A 19539-nucleotide genomic window follows, 5' to 3' on the forward strand; every position below is an offset into this window, starting at 1 on the left:
TTTCTTAAACACTGATGTCTTAGAGGGCCCTACTTTGATGTTCAGCAAGCCATGTAAAAAAAAATGAGCTGAATTTGACCCCTGAGTCTGAAGTTTGACACATGTTTTAGGGTTTTTATTTTCCAAAAACAACATTTTTTTTTTCAAAATGTAAGGGCATTTTTCTGTGTAGCAGCAAATCAGAGCCAGCATCCCACAGAGGTCGTCCATCAGGAGTTACCAACACAATGGCACAAAATGCATAACAAAAAAAAAAGCATCCCGTGACATCCGTGACATCCTGTTCTATGCTTTTTGATTATTTTGGTTGAACGTCTGGTCGGGGCAGAAAAAGGCCAAACTGAAAGTGAGTCAGAAAAATAGCAGCAATACATCAGACAAACACCAGCTAAAGTGTGTGTTTTTTAGAGGACGCCAGCAGCAGTTTAGTTTCTGCAGTGCAGCATTGCTATCAATAAAAGGGCAACATATTATTTATGTGCTTGCTCAATTAAGCTGCTGGGGAATTTAATTGGACTCCAATTGCTACGTGAACAAAACTAAAACAACATGGCCGCTGCAGATAGTTTGACACCACAAAGGGGAATTGAATCATTAAAATCCTTCAGAACAAAATCTTCTCATTACAATTCAACAAAGTTTTCTTGTTATCTAATGGCTCCCTGCCATGTAGAAGTGGTGGTTTAAAAATACGGAAGATTGGGGCAAAATTGTCTCTCGCATTATCATAAATGAATCTTGATTGGAAATAACTTGTGGAATGAAAGGAAAGATTCAAGGTTTCAAATGGATGTTGTGATAATTGGCGAACCTGACACACGCTGAAACAAACATTTGTTGGGATTTTAGCTGCGATTTTAAGGTGTTCTGATAACTTCAATAATTCATGTGTGAATATCAATGAGTGGGAGTTCAACGTCTCACTGCGATACTCTCGTGAAGATCCGAGCTCGTTCATCAATTGGAACAAAGCTGTTTGTCAAAAACTCTTTCACACAATCATCACGAAAACCACTCCTGCGACGGTCAAGTCAAGTTCGGAGTGAAGAGGATAAACTGTTACATTTCAGGAGGGATTCAATCAAACAAACTAGATAATAAGAAAAGGAATAAGGTGGAAAAGTCCTTGCCATGTTCCTCGCTTTTTTTAAATCAATATTATCGACCGGAATTCCATTTGTGCTCAGTCAAGAACAGCACCAGAGAGAGGAGAAAATCCTCAAAAAAGTTGTGGATCCAGATGGTATTTTGCAATACCAACAGAATTGTGATCTTTTTATGGTTTCATGAAAATACAATTGAAGAAGTTTTTTAGTCTAATACGAAACGGCCAAGATATAAACATGAGCATTAACACAACCTCCTTGGCAAAGGAAGTATTTGTATTTAAACGAGTCCACGTCGCTGTAACGGAGTACTCAATTAGCCACCAACGATATGACACGTTCTCCCTACAGACCAGTTGGAAACCTTGTGAGGGAATGGGGACGGCTGCCATCGTCCAGCGAGGGGTGATGGAGCGCGACATCACTGTGTCCCGCTGAGCTGATGTATCGGTCAGCTGCACCATTGATTGGCCCTCGCGCTCCGTCTTGATAGATCATGTCATCAGCGTTTAAAAAGATCCAGGAGACAAACCTTTGAAAGTAAAAAAGGCCCCTCACTCTTGGAGAGGTTGTGCACGTCCGTGATAGATGAGGTCATCTGGCGGGTCCCGGCGTCGGACCGTGCATGTATCATCTTCATCCAACAACAGCCGACAGGACATCCATAACAACTGAGTCATAGCATATGGCCCAACACCGATGGAGCGCCGCTTTCCTTCTGCTCCTGCCGACTTTATTATTAAGAGCTTTTATGGGGGTTAAAAGTGGTCCCTCGGGTGTTCAAACCACTGGGGTCCGAGATGTAACCAGGAAGCTGATTTGTTTGCTTGTTAGATGGCAGAGGAGCCGGGGAGAGTGCAGGGGGTTCACTAACCTCATCAAAAACCTTTACTTCACAAAACGATTGTTGGACTGGAAACCTCTCCAGGGTGTCCTCTGTATCTCGCCCCAATTAACTGAGCTAGATCCAGGATGGGCTGAATGAAATGAACGAATGGGTCCTCAACTGACTTTTTAGACAGAATCAGCTTTGAAATGGTAGTGACAAAGATTCTGTGACATCCTGATCCATCCCATGGAGATGTTAAACACAACATGTGGCTCCGCTTTTGAAGAACTTCCAAAAACATTCATTTTAATAATCTGATGTCACAGTGCTTTTCTACCAATTATTTAACCGGCCTGTGCCTTTAGCCTCTGAAGCACTTTGTACTGAACGTTGCTTTGAAACTGAAATGTTATTATTCATATTGCTGGTTTTTAAAAACGCTTATTATAAAACACATCAGTGCCTTTGGAGCGTCTGTTCCTCAGTCATCTTCATATCGTTTCCAGGATGAGAACAGAAACATACGAGCTCGAGTTCCTGAGGGCCACAAAGTGAGTGTTGAAGTTTTGGAAAAAGTAACCTGGTTTTAACGAACTAAACTCTGATTATTTGATTGAACTTTATATTGATACTTCATCAGAACATCTAAAGTAGAAGTGTATGAGAACATCCAATTTAAATCTTAAATCTATGTTTTTATTTTTATCAAAATTGCCTTAATATTATGTCACACTTTTGCATAGTTTTCTGTATATTTTAACCATCCCATCCTAATGGCGGAGAGCCATTTGATTCCAAAAAAACGTTGTTCTTGAAGCTTTCTGCAGCGCCTAAATTAAACTACTCTTTAATCTTTTGCTTATAACAGCTTTTCTAATCATTTTTAAACAGAGGGCGCCACCTACTGGACAATGGGACACTGTTTCATGAAGCTTCATCAGCACATCACTAGTTCTGTGCGACTGCTACTCCTCTTTGACCAGACCTCGGATTAGATGGAACCTTTCAATTCTCCTCCTGTAGTATCGTGTGGGCTTAAACTTAAGTTTAAAGCCGAGAAAATGAGAACATGAAATTGTCGAAAATGAAGATTAAATTGTGTTGGTTCACGTAAATAAAATAGTGAAATCTAAAGAAATAATACTTATTTGGTAATCCTGAACAAAGCATGGCTTTCTAGCAGCAGCTTTAATGAACAAAGTGAATTGTGATTTTATGTTTTACTTAATCATGTGATGAAATCATAGTCGTTTCATAGTTATTATTTGCTGTTCCTTTATCCAATTATGTGTTCCTGATTCCAGATGAAATATAAGTAAGTAAGTAAGTAATATTTATTTATATAGCGCTTTTCGAGACCAGGGTCACTGCGACACACAGAGAGGCGGCGCTACAGAAGAATTTATTAGGCATGCTACAGAGGAAATGCAAAAAAACATAGAGGGGAATTTGCAAACGGGAAAAATCTTTGCAGAAAATAAAACATCTCTGAATGTCGTCTCTTCAGCACGAAGCCTGATGTTGGTCTGTGGTATAAAATAACATGAGCCAAAAATACAACCATCATATTTAACTTGACAGACCTGACAAGAGTTTTTTTTTTTGTTTGTTTCTTCCAAAAAGTCACAGGAATATCAAAGGAACACAGAAGGCACAGAAGCTTTGGTCCAACAAAGTAGCCCTCTCCTGACACCACAATCAAATCACAGTGGACTTCTGATGCCAGATGTCAACACAACATGCTGAGAAAAACCACTGACAACCACCAACTCACGGAGATCACAAAGTTCACCTTTCTGCATTAAAAACTCTAAATCATTGATCACATCGAAAGAAAGGAGAAATGTCCACAAAGATTGAATCACGTCATCATCAGAGCTATGGATGGATGATCCTGACTGTGGTGATGGTTGATCTTCTCAAATAAGGCACAGAAGTTCTGTAACTTCCTAACCAAGAGTTGAACATTGATCTACATCGAACCAGATGTTGGAACAATCAACATGTCAAAGTTTTTGCTGACAGGAAATACAGAGGTACAGTTGGAAAATTTGGGATCTGCAACACTGAGCAGATGGATTTTCATTTCATCAGGGGCAGCTGGAGAGACCCTTCAAATGGTGGACTTGGAGAAGGAGACCCTCAGGTGCTGGTTTCCTCCCATGCTGTAGTTGTGAAGGTCGATTAAGGCTTGGATTGCTTCTTCCACTGTTGACATTTGGATCAAGGCCATCTTATGATCCCTGACAATGAAGGTAAGGGATTAGTGCGTGTGGACGGGACTTGTTAAAATCGGCTTAGATTACTCACTGGAAAAACTTGAACGCCTTCACGGTGCCGCCAGAGTTGGAAAAGAGAAGTCGAAGGTCTTCCTCGCCGACATCTTGTCTGATGAGAAAGATTCGATTTGTGTGTTCACATTTTGAACACTTGTGTGTTAACACTTATACAAGGTGGGCGTGAACATTTGCACGTGGCTTCAGTGATGAGATCACTGAGAGGGAGCTGGACGAAGAGACGGCAATGAAGTGTTGAGGGTTAATTATTGAGTCAGAAAACTGATTTAGTTAGAAAGTTGGACAGTGTTTGTTCCACTTAAAACCAGACTTGGCGAAGTACCGCCCTTTGGCTCAAATGATTCGTTATAAGACTGAGCCTGAAGAAATGTTTGAGACAGCCAACTATCAATTACAATCGAAGAAATCTGTTTTATTTATTACCAGATGAAGTCAACATGGAACTTGTTTAAGTTCCATCTTTCGATTTGTCCCTTTAGTGTTTCTTGACCTCATAATATGGAAATGAAAACATATACAAAAATTTTTTTTTTATTAAAATGCACGTTAAATGAAACAATATACAATAAAATAACTATTTGAGCTTATTTTTCTTAATTATTTAATGTCATTTTATACACAAAGCTATGTTGGAAAATCTTTATTCTGGCAATTTCTTAATTCTGATGCTGCTCATCCAACTAAAAACACCTGGACATTGACTTGTCAACTGGCATAAAAACTGAATTTTCTTTATTAAGTTTTCCTCGTGTGGTGAGGTCTGTGCTCATTAGAGGACTGACCGGAGATGTGAATCGTTAACAAGCGTCTTCCATTCCCAAAGGATTCAGGGAGTCATCCATTCATATATTCAGTGAATTAAGGATCTGCTGAATCCCAAATGTCCAGGTTATTTAAATTGAACTGTCAGACAGGAGGAGCACCAGAGACAGGTTTTTTAAGTACCACTCATCTGAATAAGTCCCTGTGACAATCTCCACACAAAGGAGAGGAGTCACTGGGATCAGGTTTAACTCCCTCTGGGGAACAAGTGGAAGCATCATCAGAGCGACTTTCAACACTCACGGGATGTTGGAGAGGTGAAGAGTGGCAGATGGCGGGAATATGTTTTGGAAGTTTTTGGAACCCGGTTTTTTGAAGCGGTGAAGCGGGGAGTTGGCATAGTCCTTCGTCAGGCCCTGGTCGTCCAAACCGTCTCTCGGCAGGGCGACCGTCTGGTGCTTGGATAGTGTCACACGGATGATCTTCCCATACATCTTCTGTCCGTTCAAGTGGCTCATCGCTATCGGCAAGACGGAGAGAAGAAGGATGAAGTTTTTGGCTGAACTTTTTTACAAATAAAGTGCGATACAGGTTGTTGTCTTGTTCTCTTACTATTTCAGTATTGAATGAGCAAGAAATCCTTCTCATTTACTTTTTTATAACAATTTAACAACTTTACATAAGTTTAATCCTCTTTATTTTTAAGCTCTTTTTGCAGTTTTTCTTAGTATTAGTGCCTCATTCTGGTTCACACATGGGGGACCTTGATGTCTCCACCACAGCAGCAGTTTGAGCAGTTGTTTTGAGACATCTTCACAATTCCTAACAAGAATGTATTTCTAAGCAACAAACATTATTTAATGCAGAATGCTGCATCTGCTGCTGTGAAATAACACTGACCAGAGGTTGCTGTGTAGATGGAAAGTGCATCATTATAAAACTTAAGTTTGATCATAGCAGGGTTAAGGTCTCACATTTCGACTGTGAACAGCCCCAGAAGAGCCAGAGGTTTCTAGCCGAAGACAGACTTCTTCACAAAAGCTGCTGCCTCTGCCAACTTAAGCTTAGATAAGTGGATGTTATTGTTTACACTATTCATAAAAGTTCAGTGAATTGCTAAACTGTTTTGATGCGGCAATAATGATGAAAGACAGTGTTGCTACAATTCAACTACATTCAAGAACCATGCTCTGAGCTTGTGTATTACTCTTCAACTACCCTGCAATGTGTTTATTTAAAGACTTGTGAATTCAGTAAGACCCCTGCAGTGTGCAATAGTAATAGCAGTAATCTGCTTATGAAGCTTCATGAAACAGTGCTCCCATTTTCAGGAGCAACTCATGCTCATATGTCACAACCTGCTCTCTTGTCCTCTGCTCTACAGCAATTTAAATGAAACATAGTTTATAAACTGAGAGTGCCACCTACTGAGCACTTAAAAGGATGACACTGCTTCATGAAGCTTCGCTTCACGACTGTTTGAGAATTCATTAAAACTCACTATGAAGTAAAAAGGGCTTAACGACACTCATCCTTCTGATTGGTCTACCATGCTGATTGGTTTATTGTCCATCACATGTCCAACATCAGGAGGGGAAGCATAAGTCGCTATGCATGTATATTCTGGTGAAGATGGGGAGGTGAAGCTCAGACACCTTACCTAACTGGGCCTGGTTGGCATCAGACATCTGGATGAGAGCGCTGTCCTTCTTATTGTAAAGAATTTTCACCCTCTGGACATCACCGTACACTCCTTCACATAAGAACCAGTGGGGGAAGAGCAAAGAGAGACGATCAGAAAAAACGCTTGTGACAGAAGGACATGAGAGGAGAGAGAATAAGCAAAGACTGAACAAGTAGTAGAAGAGTGTAGAGTAAGAGATGTGTAGAAAAAGCAAGAGAGGCCTTTGTATTGATGTGTTATTCATTTGTTGTAAAAATGCTACACATTAGACATCATGCAGTATAATCCCTTCACCATGCATTAACTTTGAGCTAACACTAACTTAAACACAGGGGCGGTTACCTAGTGACCGACTATCAGTAGACAAACATCAGTTACTTGTTGTAATAACATAGTCATAACGTGACTTCTGATGGAAAATAGAAAAAAAGAGAGCAGCTAGAAGAGAGGAGAGAGAGAGCCAACGATAACATACCGAAGAGGGTAAACAGACTTTGGGGCGTAACCATCTTTAGAGGGAGAGAAGAGCAACAAGCAGCGTGAGACAGGTAGAGAGGTAGAAGAGTCGGAGCGGAGCGGAGCGGAGGTAGAGATGGACAGATCGATCCAGAACCAAGGTAGGTAGGAAGAATGGCAGTTTGTGTTTTCCCCCCGGAGAGTGATGGAAGTGGTGGGTCATGGAGGAGAGAAGCAGGTGGTGAGAGAAGGGTGGAGGGGATTTGGAGAAGGAGGAGAAGTTAAAGGGGTTGAAGGGAGGAGTCGAGGACTCACACACCACCCATCAACAGTGGAGGGAGGGGAGGAGAAGAGATGGAGAAGGATGTCAATGCAATCGGGGAGGTGGAGGGAAATATCAAAAATGGGAGGGGGACAAAAATAAAATAGAGGTCAGTACACTGGCAAAATGCAGAAGGTTTGTCAGCGAGTGACCTGGATCAATGTTCTCTTACAGAACAAACTCTCATCCTGGACAAGCAAAAGGGGGGAAATAGCATTCATGTCAAAGAAAAATAACCAGCAATACAAAGTCAGAATCATGGACATGCATCGGGACTCGCTGTCAAGAGTCAAGAGATAACATTTGCCATGAGACGAGGAACTAAGAGCAGGTGGACATGAACATGCAAGAGTTGACGTGAAGGCAGTCGTGAAGATGCTTTCACTTCAAGTCTGACATGATTCAGTATCTTCATGTCCAGGGGGGAGAGAGGGGGGGGGGTGAGCATGACTCGGTAAGATACTGTAATCATTCACAGCTAAAGAAGAGACAGATGAGGACAAAGACATTAAGACAAATTTGCTGCCGATTTGATAAATCTGACTCAAATGAAAAAGAGAAAAAGAGATATAACATTTAAGTGGAGAAAAGGGAGAAGAATTTAAGCTCAGGGGGGGGGGGTGACCGAGAGGCTGTGGTGTGGTGTCACTTTCCTGAGTTCATGCCACAAGATATCAACTAAACATGCCAAAATAGTTTCCCTGCTTGTTCATAAGTGTCTTTTCAGATACACATTACCGTCACTTACTTTATATATCTGAGCACAAATCCAAAATAATTAGGGCGACGTCTTTGGCTGACACGTTTAAGTCAATCTCTAACTATATGTATTTCCATAATCAAAAACGTCAGCTTTATAGCTAATTGAGTGTTTTTTGAGCAGCTCCACGTGATTTAAGAGCATGTTGTTCTTCACTCTGTAAACCGTGACAACGCTTCTAATCGGAGATGAATAACCCTCTCTCTCACACACACACACACACACACACACACACACACACACACACACACACACACACACACACACAGATCCTTCAAGTACTTAAAGTACTGTTATACAGAAACGTTTTTGAGTCTGTGTCACTGACCTCCTGGTTGAGATTGCTGACTAACAGAACCCCACTGGACCCGGCTTGTCCCGCGAGAGCGACTCTTCCTGCAGCAGCTGCAGCCGCCGCCGCCGCGCTCAACGGGGTCAGCGCACCTGAGAGAGGACAGAGAGTGCAGGATCACACACGCACCGCAGCACAGCCGTCAACGCATCAGCGCGACAACGATGAATGGAAAATGGAGAAGAAAGAAAGTGGCATGTACCTGGGATCTTACCGAGGAGCGAGTTAGAATCTTTGCTGAAGGCGGCGGCCACGGAGGGATCCAGACTGGGCTGTCCGTCGCCGGCCGGCAGGTCGGGCCTTGTGTAGTCGCGACTCTTGTCGTTGTTGTACTTGACGTTTAGGTTGACCAGTTTGGAGAAGTCGATGCGCAGCGTGCAGCAGGAATTGTAAATGTTCTGACCATCCAGCGCCTGGAAGGGAACACGCCTGGTGTTAGAAAGAAAAGCTCCCAAAATATGACCTGAAAACATTTCTAGACGACAGATGAATTGATATTTATCTCTGCTTTTTGTCTGCAATTGGACATTGCATTTAAAGGAAAAAAAGAAGGAAATGCACTACATTTAGTGTAACCGGCAAATCACCGGTTGACAACTCTCCCTTGAAATTGAGGATTGACGTGTAAATGAGGCGTGATGATTTGAGCACTTGTCTTTGTCTCCTAACACGACTTTAGGGAAGCATAAAATGGTGCAAAGTCTACCATGAAGAATTAAATTTAAGGTTTTGTCATGTGATGGTTTGTTATTAAAGGGATCAGATTATAAACCGTTTTTCAACCCTTATATTTTTGGTTGAATCCCTGCACATTACAAGGACGTACAAATGATATGTTAACCCAAACATTATTTCTTGAGTATCCAAAGCAGTAATGTTGTTTTTTGTGTAATGTTTAATAAATAAATGCTTATTTTCCAAATACTGACTGCAAACAAAGGTCTTCAGCCTACCAGACAAGTTTTAACATTGAGTTAGTTCTTTACGCTGCCGTCCCCAACTTCTGACCAATGATTTATCGATGTTCAAGTTTACTCCACTCTATTTTCATTTTTTAAAGTGAATTGAAAACCTTTAAGTTTAAAACTGTATCACAATCATTTCCATGTGATTCCATCAAGTTCCAGTTAAAAAACAAACCAAACCATCATTTTCTTCTTTTTCTTTGTTCAAATCAATCTTTTGTTCAACAAAAGCCACGTCTTAATACCGGAACTATTGTCTTCCTCTCTACATTTTCTCTTCCACCTCTCGGTTTACCTGTGCACTCCCTGCTAAAGCACCTCCTTGGGGCTGTTAAACCATTAAAGTCTGTGGTTAAGCAGCGGTCAAATATGAAGTTAAAGCTTAAATATGTCGACTGAATATGGACGACTTCGTATTGCAGTTCCCAGTCCAAAGCTAACTTTCATGACACCATGGCACACATTAGCACTACTTTCTAGTGTCTCTCCAGGTTTAAGCCTCTCTTTGAAGGTATTAAACGGGAGAGACACTAAATCACACAGCATGCACTCGTCTTTACGTGCACAAGAGCCATTTCTTACCAGCTTGGCCTGCTGAGCGTTGACAGGATCGCTGAATTGCAGAAGAGCCTGGAACTGATTGTTCTTGGTGAATGTGATTATCTTCATGACTGTCCCGAACTTGGAGAAAATCTGTCCGCAGAGCACAATAATTAATACTAGCAACACATTAAATTGATTTCAAGTTTCTATATGGTAAAGCTAGATGCAGTGGAATCGTTTTTTTCTGATGAGTTATAGCATCTGTTCATGTACCATGATGAAGTTAAATCTGCATTTACCTGCTGCAGTACATCCAGGGTCACAGGGTAGAACATATTGTCGATGATTATCCTCAGAACTGGACTCAAAGCAGCGGCCAGGACCTCCTGAATATCAGAACTCGGCGATCCACCGGACTGTACAGCTGACACTGCCTGAAGAACCGCCTGTGTCCTCTGAAGCCAAGAACCAGTTGTAGGTGATCTAAATCATAACTTGGTCCGAACAAATGACTGAAACTCACCTGATTTCCTGCATCCGTTTTCAGCTCTTTGTGATTGGAGTACTGAATGAAAACTGGAACGTTGCGGATATGAGGCGTAACTGTTGTGTAGTAGTTGACCATAGTGATGGCGGCTTCCTCCGTGCCCATCTCCAAGAACGCCTGAAAGTCAAGAGGTAGTTTAATGACGCCTTTAGAAAATGACTCCATGTGTTTATCTTCGCTCTTTTACTTTCTAAAGGCGTTTTGAGATTGCACTTATTTACCTGGTTCTTTCCCTTCAGTGTCAGGATATTCGTGACTTTTCCAAAAGGCAGCCCGAGGGCAATGACTTCCGTCTCCGATGCTTCATTAGGCAGTTTCCTGATGTGTAGCACTCGAGACGGCGGCGCCTCCTCGACCCTCTGCTTTTTACTCTCGCTGCCGTTGGAAGTCCCATCTGAGTCAAATGTCAACAAATCAGTAACAGAACGAGAAGCTTAAATATAAGGAAGCATTTCTTCACCAATTATTTTGGTCAAAATGTGTGTTTGCATCCAGAACAAAATAATATTCATATTTGTGAACCATCTATGTTGCTATGATGACTTAGATTTGGTTTCCATTCATATGGAAAAAATGTTTTTTTACTTAGTTACTTTTTTTAAACTGATTATTATTAACTAACTATTATTTTTTTTATGAAATTATTTATATGAAAAGTATTGATTTCCAGGCCTGTTTACAGATCAATTCAGAAGATATGATCACACTCCAATACGGTACATGGTAATAGGGTGCAAGACATTCTCTACTTTAAAAACAGATGAATAGTGTGAACTGATCGATGATACGCGGCCACAAGAATCCTACTGATAATAACAGTCACAAGTCTTTCTGTTTTCAGTAACACCTGATTTCATCATATTTATGAGCCGTTGGAACCAAACTCACCACTCAAACTGCCTATTCCGGAGTTAGGGTTGCTGTAAATACTCAGCTCATCGGATCCTCTCTGGCAAAATAGAAACAGACACATCCAGGTATGAAGTAACAGCCGAGTTGAATTTCAAACCAAAACCTGGCAACGATTGGCATTGAATTGGGGACAAAATTTTATTTCCACGCTGACTACTGTGTTACCCATATGTTGGGTGGACCGGCCCAGCAAAGTTTTATTCGACATACTATATTCTCGCCCGAGCTAAAAAATATTTTTTTGTGAGGAAGCCTTCATCATGTGAGGGAAACACAGCGAGACACAAAGTAAAAGATGACAATGATGGATAAAAATGAGACTAAACGTATATACAAAATAAAAACAATGCTAAATTTAATTTGGTAAAATAAGATGAAATGTTTATTTTGTTTTTCAATAAAAACACAAATACAATTTTAATTATTCAAATGTAATGTGGAGGAAATACAATTCATGGATAAAACAAACCTTTGCTAAACCAAATGATCTGAATAAAACAAATGGAAAATTTATAAATAACAGAAAATGTTTCTTTGCTGGAAATACAGTATTCTTGAGTGAATAAGGTACTATAACAATAAAAACTATTTTTTGGAGTTAGCATATGTGTTTTTTTTCTGTAAATAATATTGTCATTGTTCTATAATCTCCAATGATTTTTTATTTATTTTTTGGGGGGGGTAACAATGTGCTGTATGTAAGTTTATACATTATAGTCTAGAATCTATAAATGTATTTATAATCGTTTAAATATATATGAAATGGATAAATAATTCATATAAGTGGTCAGCGAGATTTAATAAATAACCACAATAAATATATATCTTATATCAACATGATGTTTTTTTTATGTTAGTTATAATGTAGGATGTTAACATCAAGGTCTTATTAAGATATTTGTGATAACATTTCGCTCCAATTTAGCAAACATTCAATAAACTCACCTTCACTCCAACTGCAACATCACCGATACTGAAAAAACAAAATACCAGTAAATACACATGTCTCAAGGATCTATGGACGATGACGATTATAATATTATTTTTATTTGTATTATTGTTATTATTGTTATTTTTTATTATTATTGTTGTTGTGATTGGTATTATTATTGGTTAAGTTAAGTACATCATCATTTTCATTTTAAATAAGTGAATAATATATTCAAATCAATCAAAAACATCTTTAAATTAATTAACGATGCCATTGTGAATGTTACGCAATGGGAGCCCACGCAACAAAAATGAATACAAATATTAACAAAAATGAATACAATATATATTGCATTCATTTTTTTAATCACAATTGTATTATTGTAAATAAATAAATAATAATGACACAAAATGTTGACACATGAAATTACAAATTATATATTATAACAATTAAAATAAATGTTTAATAAAATCCAGATTGATTTTATGTTTTTTTTCTTGTTGTTTTTATTACATTTCTGAAATTCCTAATCCTCGTTTTCTCAATGCGACACATTGAAAAGAATCCCTGAAAAGTCAAACAGGTGACGTTTGTTCTCTTCCTGTCAGCAGCTGCACAAAGAAGTGTCAAACTGTACAAACGGCTGCTACCGTAAAGATCTAAAAAGACGAATTTACCGATGTTTTTCGTTTTAATACATTTATTATTAACTGAATTTTGTTTTGTGGAGAAAAACACCGACTGTCGTATCAACGATTGTTATTGTGGTAGCCATTATAATGACACTATCATTGACATCCGTTATATAAAGAATCTATTTGCGATACAAAAAAAACTGGCTCAGTCAGAGAAAAACAGGTGGATAAAGACCTAGTAAAATGTTACCTGTCCATGTTTAGAAGAGAGTTCAACGATTTTGAAGGAAATGTTCTTCGATGATCGGGAACATCAATGAAGGAAGAAACGGACGCACAGAGCCAAGATGGTGGAGCTGAGAGAGACTGCTCTTCTTCTGCTGTGGTACACTAGCGACACAGCGTTAGTACGTAACAAGATGGAACAGCGACCTCAAGTGTCCATTTGTTGACATTTGTCTGGTAAGTCAAGGTTTATGAAGGACAGCCTGGAAAATGTTTAAATAATAATAATAATAATAATAAACACTGGTAGTAAAAACACAAACAATAATTAAGTTTGTGTAAGCAATACAAAAAGAAGATTTTTTTTTTTTACAATCTATAGGGTATAATGTAAAACATCTGCACTAATATTTATTGTTGTAAGTAAGTCAGTAAGTAAGTCATTTTTATTTGTATAGCGCTTTTCTAGACCAGGGTCACAAAGCGCTTAAACAATCAAAACAATATTCAATAAAGTATATACTTTAAAGGTCAAGATAAAAACTGATAACACAGCAGGAGTTCCAGAAAATCAAGGAAAAGCCTGAACAAATAAAAACGTTTTAAGATGTTTCTTAAAGAAGTCAGTAGATCCATCAAGCGCAAAGAGAGAGGAAGATCGTTCCAAAGCTTAGGAGCAACAGCCTGGAAGGATTTCTCTCCTCTGGTCCTGAACCGTGTGCGTGGAACCATAAGTCGATTCTGATCCACAGACCTCAGAGCCCGAGCTGGGGTGTAAGGCTGGATCAGATCACTGAAAGACAGTGAAGAGTTTTAAGTACCGTAGTATTGTTTATAGAAGACATTATTTCTGCACTACAATCAGAAAACGTTTATTGACAGTAACACAAAACAGGAATAGTGGGGTTGGGGAGATACAATATAATAGATTAAGATTAAAGGTATAAAGTACAATATGAATAGATAAATACAATAAGTGACCTGTGAACTTAGTTGTTCTAAAGTGGAAGGTGAGGTTCTAATGTTTAGGTGTATTTAAAAGTAAAACAAAACATTGTAATATGCAATTATAACACGAAGCATAATCAGATATTCGCACAACGATTTAATTTAAAGAAAGAACAAGGATGACACAATTTTAAAGATTTGTGTGGGTGATAATAATAATGCAGTTCACCTCTATTCCAGAGGATGACGCTGTTTTATAGGTATAATTAAACCTACAGTAATTACCAAAAAAATGTATTTTCCTTTAATAACATTTAATAACATGAATCCATGTTTATTAAAAAAAAACATAAGAAAGTACCTTCATACAGTAGTATAGTTTTATCCATTAAAGAAAAAAATGACACCGTGACTTTGAAAAACTCCGTCATCTTAAAAGTTAAAATTGTTATGTATTAGTTTGTTTTTAATTTTGATTTCAACTTGAAATTTATTCTCTCACTGGAAATAGTCTTTCTTATTGTTTGCCTCTCTGTTTGTCGCTCTTTGGCTTCTTACTTTCGCATTTAAGTTTTTAATATACTTGTGTGTCTACTAATCATACTAATGTCACTTGTTCATTGATTTATTTAAGGAGTTAATCATTTGTATTGATACGTTCCAATAATATTAATAACGGCTTTCGTTTTTGGTTGTGTCCCTTCCCATCAGTAGATGGCGCTAATAAAAACAAAAAACATTAGGTCGTAGAAGAAGAAAAACAGAAGCGTAGAAGAAGAGGAAGCAGGCGTGTGATATAAGTCCACTCGGTGAAAACTCCTGACTGTGACATTGGGTCAAACACCTGGAAAATAGGATTTGAAAAGGTAAATAATCTCTGTTTTTGTTTTATTTTGATCAGCCATGTTGTACGATTGTCCGCTTGATGTGAATTGAAGGGCGTTTGGTGAGTCTTCTAAAGGACGAGCGTTTCCATCCTAACAGTACATCTTATGAGGATTATGATGAAGAGTTTAGAACCAGAATTCACATTTTATTAATAATGGGTTAGTTTATATCATTAAATATAAACGTACATACTGTGTCATGTCAACCTTAAGCTTTTATTTCCTGATATATCATATTAACCTTTATAACCCTGATTTAAACGTGTTAACAATCGTTTATCGACTTCCTCTAAATAGTTAAAATACTAAATGTACTGTAACATTAATATTGAGACCATTGTATTGTGAAGAACATGCAGATAAGAAACACAATTCTCTCACTGAGGCTAGTGTAAATGTTAAACCAATGATGCTGATGAAAGAGTTGTTATCACAGACATTGACTGCTTCATAGCTTGTTTAGTTTCAAACGTTGAAAAGGTTCTGATAGAAGGTGTGGGACATGCTTCTTGTTTTTAGGCGCAGGGCGAGAGTTGTAGCCTGGTCCCTTTGACCTTGAGCAGCACTGAAACTGGTATTATGGAGTTGAGCATGATGTGAGGATATTAAAGAGCCTGACCATGAATAGCTCTGAAAGTAAGAACCAGAATTTTAAAGTTGATCCTGAAAGAAACTGGAAGACAGAGAAGAGTTTAGTTTTAAGGATCGGGAAAATGTGAGTTCTTCTACTAGAGCAGGTCAGAAATCTTGCTGCAGAGTTTTGTATTAACCGCAGGCGAGACAGCTGCTTCTTGTTTAGACACCAAAATAAACTGTTACAATAGTCTAAATGAGAAGACACAAACACATGGATTATAAGATCCAGATTGTGTTGTGACATCATTGTAATTGTGTACACTTTTGAATTGATTCTGTTCCATAATAGTCGAAGTACAGTTTGCATAAATATTTGATAAGAACTTGAGTATGTGAGGAAGCTTGTGTATCATCTGTATTGTCTCCCGCTTAGAGCTTGTTCATTTCCTCTATATGAGCTCAAATAAAGAAATGGTAGACAAAGTGCAATGTCTCTTAAACCCTGAAATATGGTGACAATCAGTTCTTCAGCTGCTTTTCTGGCTTCTATAGTCTCACATTTCTGTAACAACAGTGTTTGAATGTTCAACAACAAAAAGCTGTCAAACCTTTTAACTCCAAAACTGAGGGCCTTCATAGGCTGCATACTTTCTTGCATTTTTTTTTCTGTTTAATTTAATGATAATTAAGGTAAGTATGTGCAATGTCATATCATGTAACAAACTATTGTGTGATCATTACTATTCAAAAATATGTTGCATTAAGATTATATTTGACACACAACTTGTAATAAATGTCTCACAATTTTTACAGTAAATGTATTATGTGAAGGAGTAGTTCTATTCAAGTAGTATTCAAGGAACTTGGAGAAAGTTGTTGCACCTTAAATCAGTTTGAATTTTGTGTCACTTAAAAAGTTATAAAAAATCAATAGTTTGTTAAGATTGCTTAGTGAAATGTGATTAAGATGAACATTAAATTAATGTTGATATTTTATTAAAGAAGATAATAATAATAATAAATAATTATAAATGGACATCAGAATAATACAATGATTTGTTTTATATGAATCAGATTGATCTAATCATTTAAATTAAATAATTGAAAAATAAAAGTTAACCCTGAAATTCTCTGAATTTTCTATCTACACTTTTTCTAAACGTTGTATATATTGTTCCTATTATTTTTTCCGGAAAAATTGAATGAACTGTTAATGATAAGGTTGGAGCTTGATCCTGAGGCCCTGTAATGACAGTAATGCAACAGCACAATAAACATAAACAATACATTCACATCCACATAAGAATGTTGTTACATGCAGCGAAACGTTAGCAAATACACTTGTTTTTTTAAATAATAATAGAAAAGCAACTTAGCAAAACGAAAAAAGGTTAAATACAATACAAACAAATGTCAGTTTAACATTTGGTTATTTTAATGATCATTTATATTAATAGAATATTTAACATTTTAATATGTAGGCCTTCATTAATGCAGACAATCAAAATGAAATGGGTTTATCTCAAACTGATTTTCTGATATCATAGTTTGTAAAACTTTTTTTTCCCCCTCAAGGGAAGAAGAATGGGATCCACACAATCCACGCCTTCTGCTCCCACAGTGAGTATGGCGGCGAGCCCAGTTGCTCCCCCTCAGGCCTGCCCCATGCACAACAAAGAGAACCAGCCTGTCAAAGGTGGAAATGCTGTTTGTAATTCCAACATGATTATTTGAGGTTTAAACTCTCTTGTGTTTACACATTTTCTGTTTTTATTTTTTAGTTTCTCCTCCCCCTGAGTGTCCTATGCACAAGGCAGAACCTGCAAAAGGTGAGTGGTCGTCCTCGTAGCTATCACTGTGGGGTTGAAGCAAGATTTTCATTTCAAATAATATGTTAAGTGAAATATTTTTGTGTTCGACAGCACATGTTTAATTTCTATCTAGACCATATTTCTATTTAGACTGTATATATTTTCTATAGAACTATATACAGTCATCGCTATAGTTCAGAGTTATTCTTAAGCCACTTGTTAACTTTCATGATTTTTATTTTGAAGTCCAATCTATACTGTATGTCTTTCCTCTTCAGTTTCCCCTCCATCAGATTGTCCCATGCACCAGCAGAAGCAGGAGGGTCCAGCCCACCAAGAGAGAGCCTACGAGTTTGTGGCGTGTCCCATGAAAGCAGAGAAAGCCAACAGTGACATCGACCCATCAAATATGGTAGATTATATATGTGGTCGCAGCCATTATTGGCTTTCATCTAGAAACTTTCAATATTCTTAATCTAAACCCACTGTGGTGTCCAGATGCCTCCTCCAAATCAAACCCCTGCTCCTGACCAGCCCTTCAACCTGTCCGTCAACCGTGAGGAGTCCACAATACCACGGCACGCTTCAGAAAATAAATGGGTTTACCCGTCTGAGCAGATGTTCTGGAACGCCATGTTACGGAAGGGGTTTGTTTACTTCATCTCTCATTTTCATTTTACTATTGGGTTTCAATGATATGCCTTCTAAGGTTGAAATAATCATTCGGTAATGTCTGGATCACCCGTCCGTGTGTTCTTCTGATTGTTAGTAACTGTGTGTGATGTGTTTAGCTGGCGCTGGCGGGACGAGGATCTCAACGCAGGCGACATGTCCAACATCATCAAGATCCACAACAAAAACAACGAGGAGGCCTGGCACGAGATCCTCAAATGGGAAGCTCTTCACGCTCGGTAGGTTTTTCGAGAAGACACAAATGACACCACATCCTTAACCACTTTGTTGTCGCCACAAGGGAGTGTCCGTGTGGTCCGACGCTCAAGAGGTTCGGCGGCAAAGCTAAGGAATACTCCCCGAGAGCTCGCATCCGTAGCTGGATGGGGTAAGAATAGTTGTTTCTTACATCATGTTTCCTGTGGGTCATGATGTTTTAACTACTGTGTTCCTCCACAGCTATGAGCTTCCTTTCGACCGCCACGACTGGATCATCGACCGCTGTGGAAAGGAAGTGCGTTACGTCATCGACTACTACGACGGGGAAATCAATAAAGAGAACTACAACTTCTCCACCCTCGACGTGCGCCCCGCTTTTGACTCTTTAGAAGCCGTGTGGGATCGCATGAAGGTGACGTGGTGGCGCTGGACTTCCTCGTGAACCCGCGTGACATTAAACTCCTCAAAACAAAACAGACTTCAGAAGAGACAAGAATCCTGAATTTCATCGTCGGGCACAAAAGGAAATCCTGACATTTTAAAACTCGCATAAAGCAAGACAAGGTTACATTCTTCCATTTATTTAAAAATGTATTCTCTAAATACCGTCTCTCTTTCAAAGTTCTGTTCCTTACATTCTTTTCTTACTGATCACGATACTGTTGATGCATCTGTAGCCTGTTGTTGAGCCTGAAGATTAACATATGATGGTTTGGTTTTGCAAGTGGAAACCTGAGCTTCCATTGTGGGTTTGACAAATTGAGACAATGATGTATTATAATGAAATAAATGATTGTGCAAGCGTTTGCTCTTTTGTTCTGTTTTGATTTAATCACAAAGGTTAATTTCTTCACTGTAATCAGCATCATAAGCGCATAGCATTTAAACTGGCACAGCACTGAACCAGGGAATTCCCCTGCCAGGGATCCATTTCATATGACGACAAGAATCATACCAGTAACGGTTATGACTCAAGTTGAAACCAAGTGTTTTATCATGATTCAAATCATTCAGGTAGAACTATGGAAATAAAATAAAGGCACTTCGGAGGATTCTTCTAGGGAAGGCTGCTGGTCCTGACAAGGTGTGTGCTCGACTGC

The 19539-nt window shown here is 38.6% G+C and overlaps 2 protein-coding genes across 3 annotated transcripts; one reads left to right on the forward strand and one right to left on the reverse strand.

Annotated features, from left to right (window-relative positions):
• Positions 1-3321: 3321 nt before the first annotated feature.
• Positions 3322-13456, reverse strand: LOC148082063 (polypyrimidine tract-binding protein 2-like). Of its 2 annotated transcripts, none has more exons than XM_087789163.1 (14): positions 13352-13456; positions 12481-12508; positions 11512-11572; positions 10845-11017; positions 10600-10740; positions 10376-10531; positions 10116-10226; positions 8783-8981; positions 8545-8660; positions 7154-7187; positions 6655-6747; positions 5298-5514; positions 4246-4323; positions 3322-4178 (listed from the first exon to the last, which is right to left on the reverse strand). In XM_087789163.1, the coding sequence occupies exons 1-14, from the start codon at positions 13357-13359 to the stop codon at positions 4049-4051; spliced, it is 1545 nt and encodes a 514-aa protein (XP_087645289.1). In that variant the 5' UTR covers positions 13360-13456; the 3' UTR covers positions 3322-4048. The 2 variants fall into 2 exon arrangements, with proteins under 2 accessions (XP_087645289.1, XP_087645288.1); XM_087789162.1 differs by having other exon boundaries at positions 8771-8981.
• A 1581-nt stretch (positions 13457-15037) lies between these two features.
• hccsb (holocytochrome c synthase b) lies at positions 15038-19245 on the forward strand. The gene is made up of 8 exons (XM_087788113.1): positions 15038-15140; positions 17313-17433; positions 17519-17566; positions 17827-17960; positions 18047-18195; positions 18340-18459; positions 18522-18608; positions 18680-19245. Exons 2-8 carry the CDS (start codon positions 17322-17324, stop codon positions 18879-18881), a joined length of 852 nt encoding a protein of 283 aa, XP_087644239.1. The 5' UTR covers positions 15038-15140; positions 17313-17321; the 3' UTR covers positions 18882-19245.
• Positions 19246-19539: the final 294 nt, after the last annotated feature.

This window comes from Callionymus lyra, chromosome 4 (genome assembly GCF_982586985.1).
Source record: "Callionymus lyra chromosome 4, fCalLyr1.hap1.1, whole genome shotgun sequence".
In the NCBI taxonomy this organism is placed as follows: Eukaryota; Metazoa; Chordata; class Actinopteri; order Syngnathiformes; family Callionymidae; genus Callionymus; species Callionymus lyra.

Coding starts and splice junctions, on each gene's coding strand:
- LOC148082063 (XM_087789162.1), bottom strand. Junction 11,018..11,511: donor CGGAATAGGCAGTTTGAGTG/GTGAGTTTGGTT, acceptor CATTTGACTCAG/ATGGGACTTCCAACGGCAGC. Junction 10,741..10,844: donor CACTGAAGGGAAAGAACCAG/GTAAATAAGTGC, acceptor CTTGACTTTCAG/GCGTTCTTGGAGATGGGCAC.
- hccsb (XM_087788113.1), top strand. CDS start 17,322: ATGGGATCCACACAATCCACGCCTTCTGCTCCCACAGTGAGTATGGCG. Junction 17,567..17,826: donor CAAGGCAGAACCTGCAAAAG/GTGAGTGGTCGT, acceptor TTTCCTCTTCAG/TTTCCCCTCCATCAGATTGT. Junction 18,460..18,521: donor TGGGAAGCTCTTCACGCTCG/GTAGGTTTTTCG, acceptor TGTCGCCACAAG/GGAGTGTCCGTGTGGTCCGA.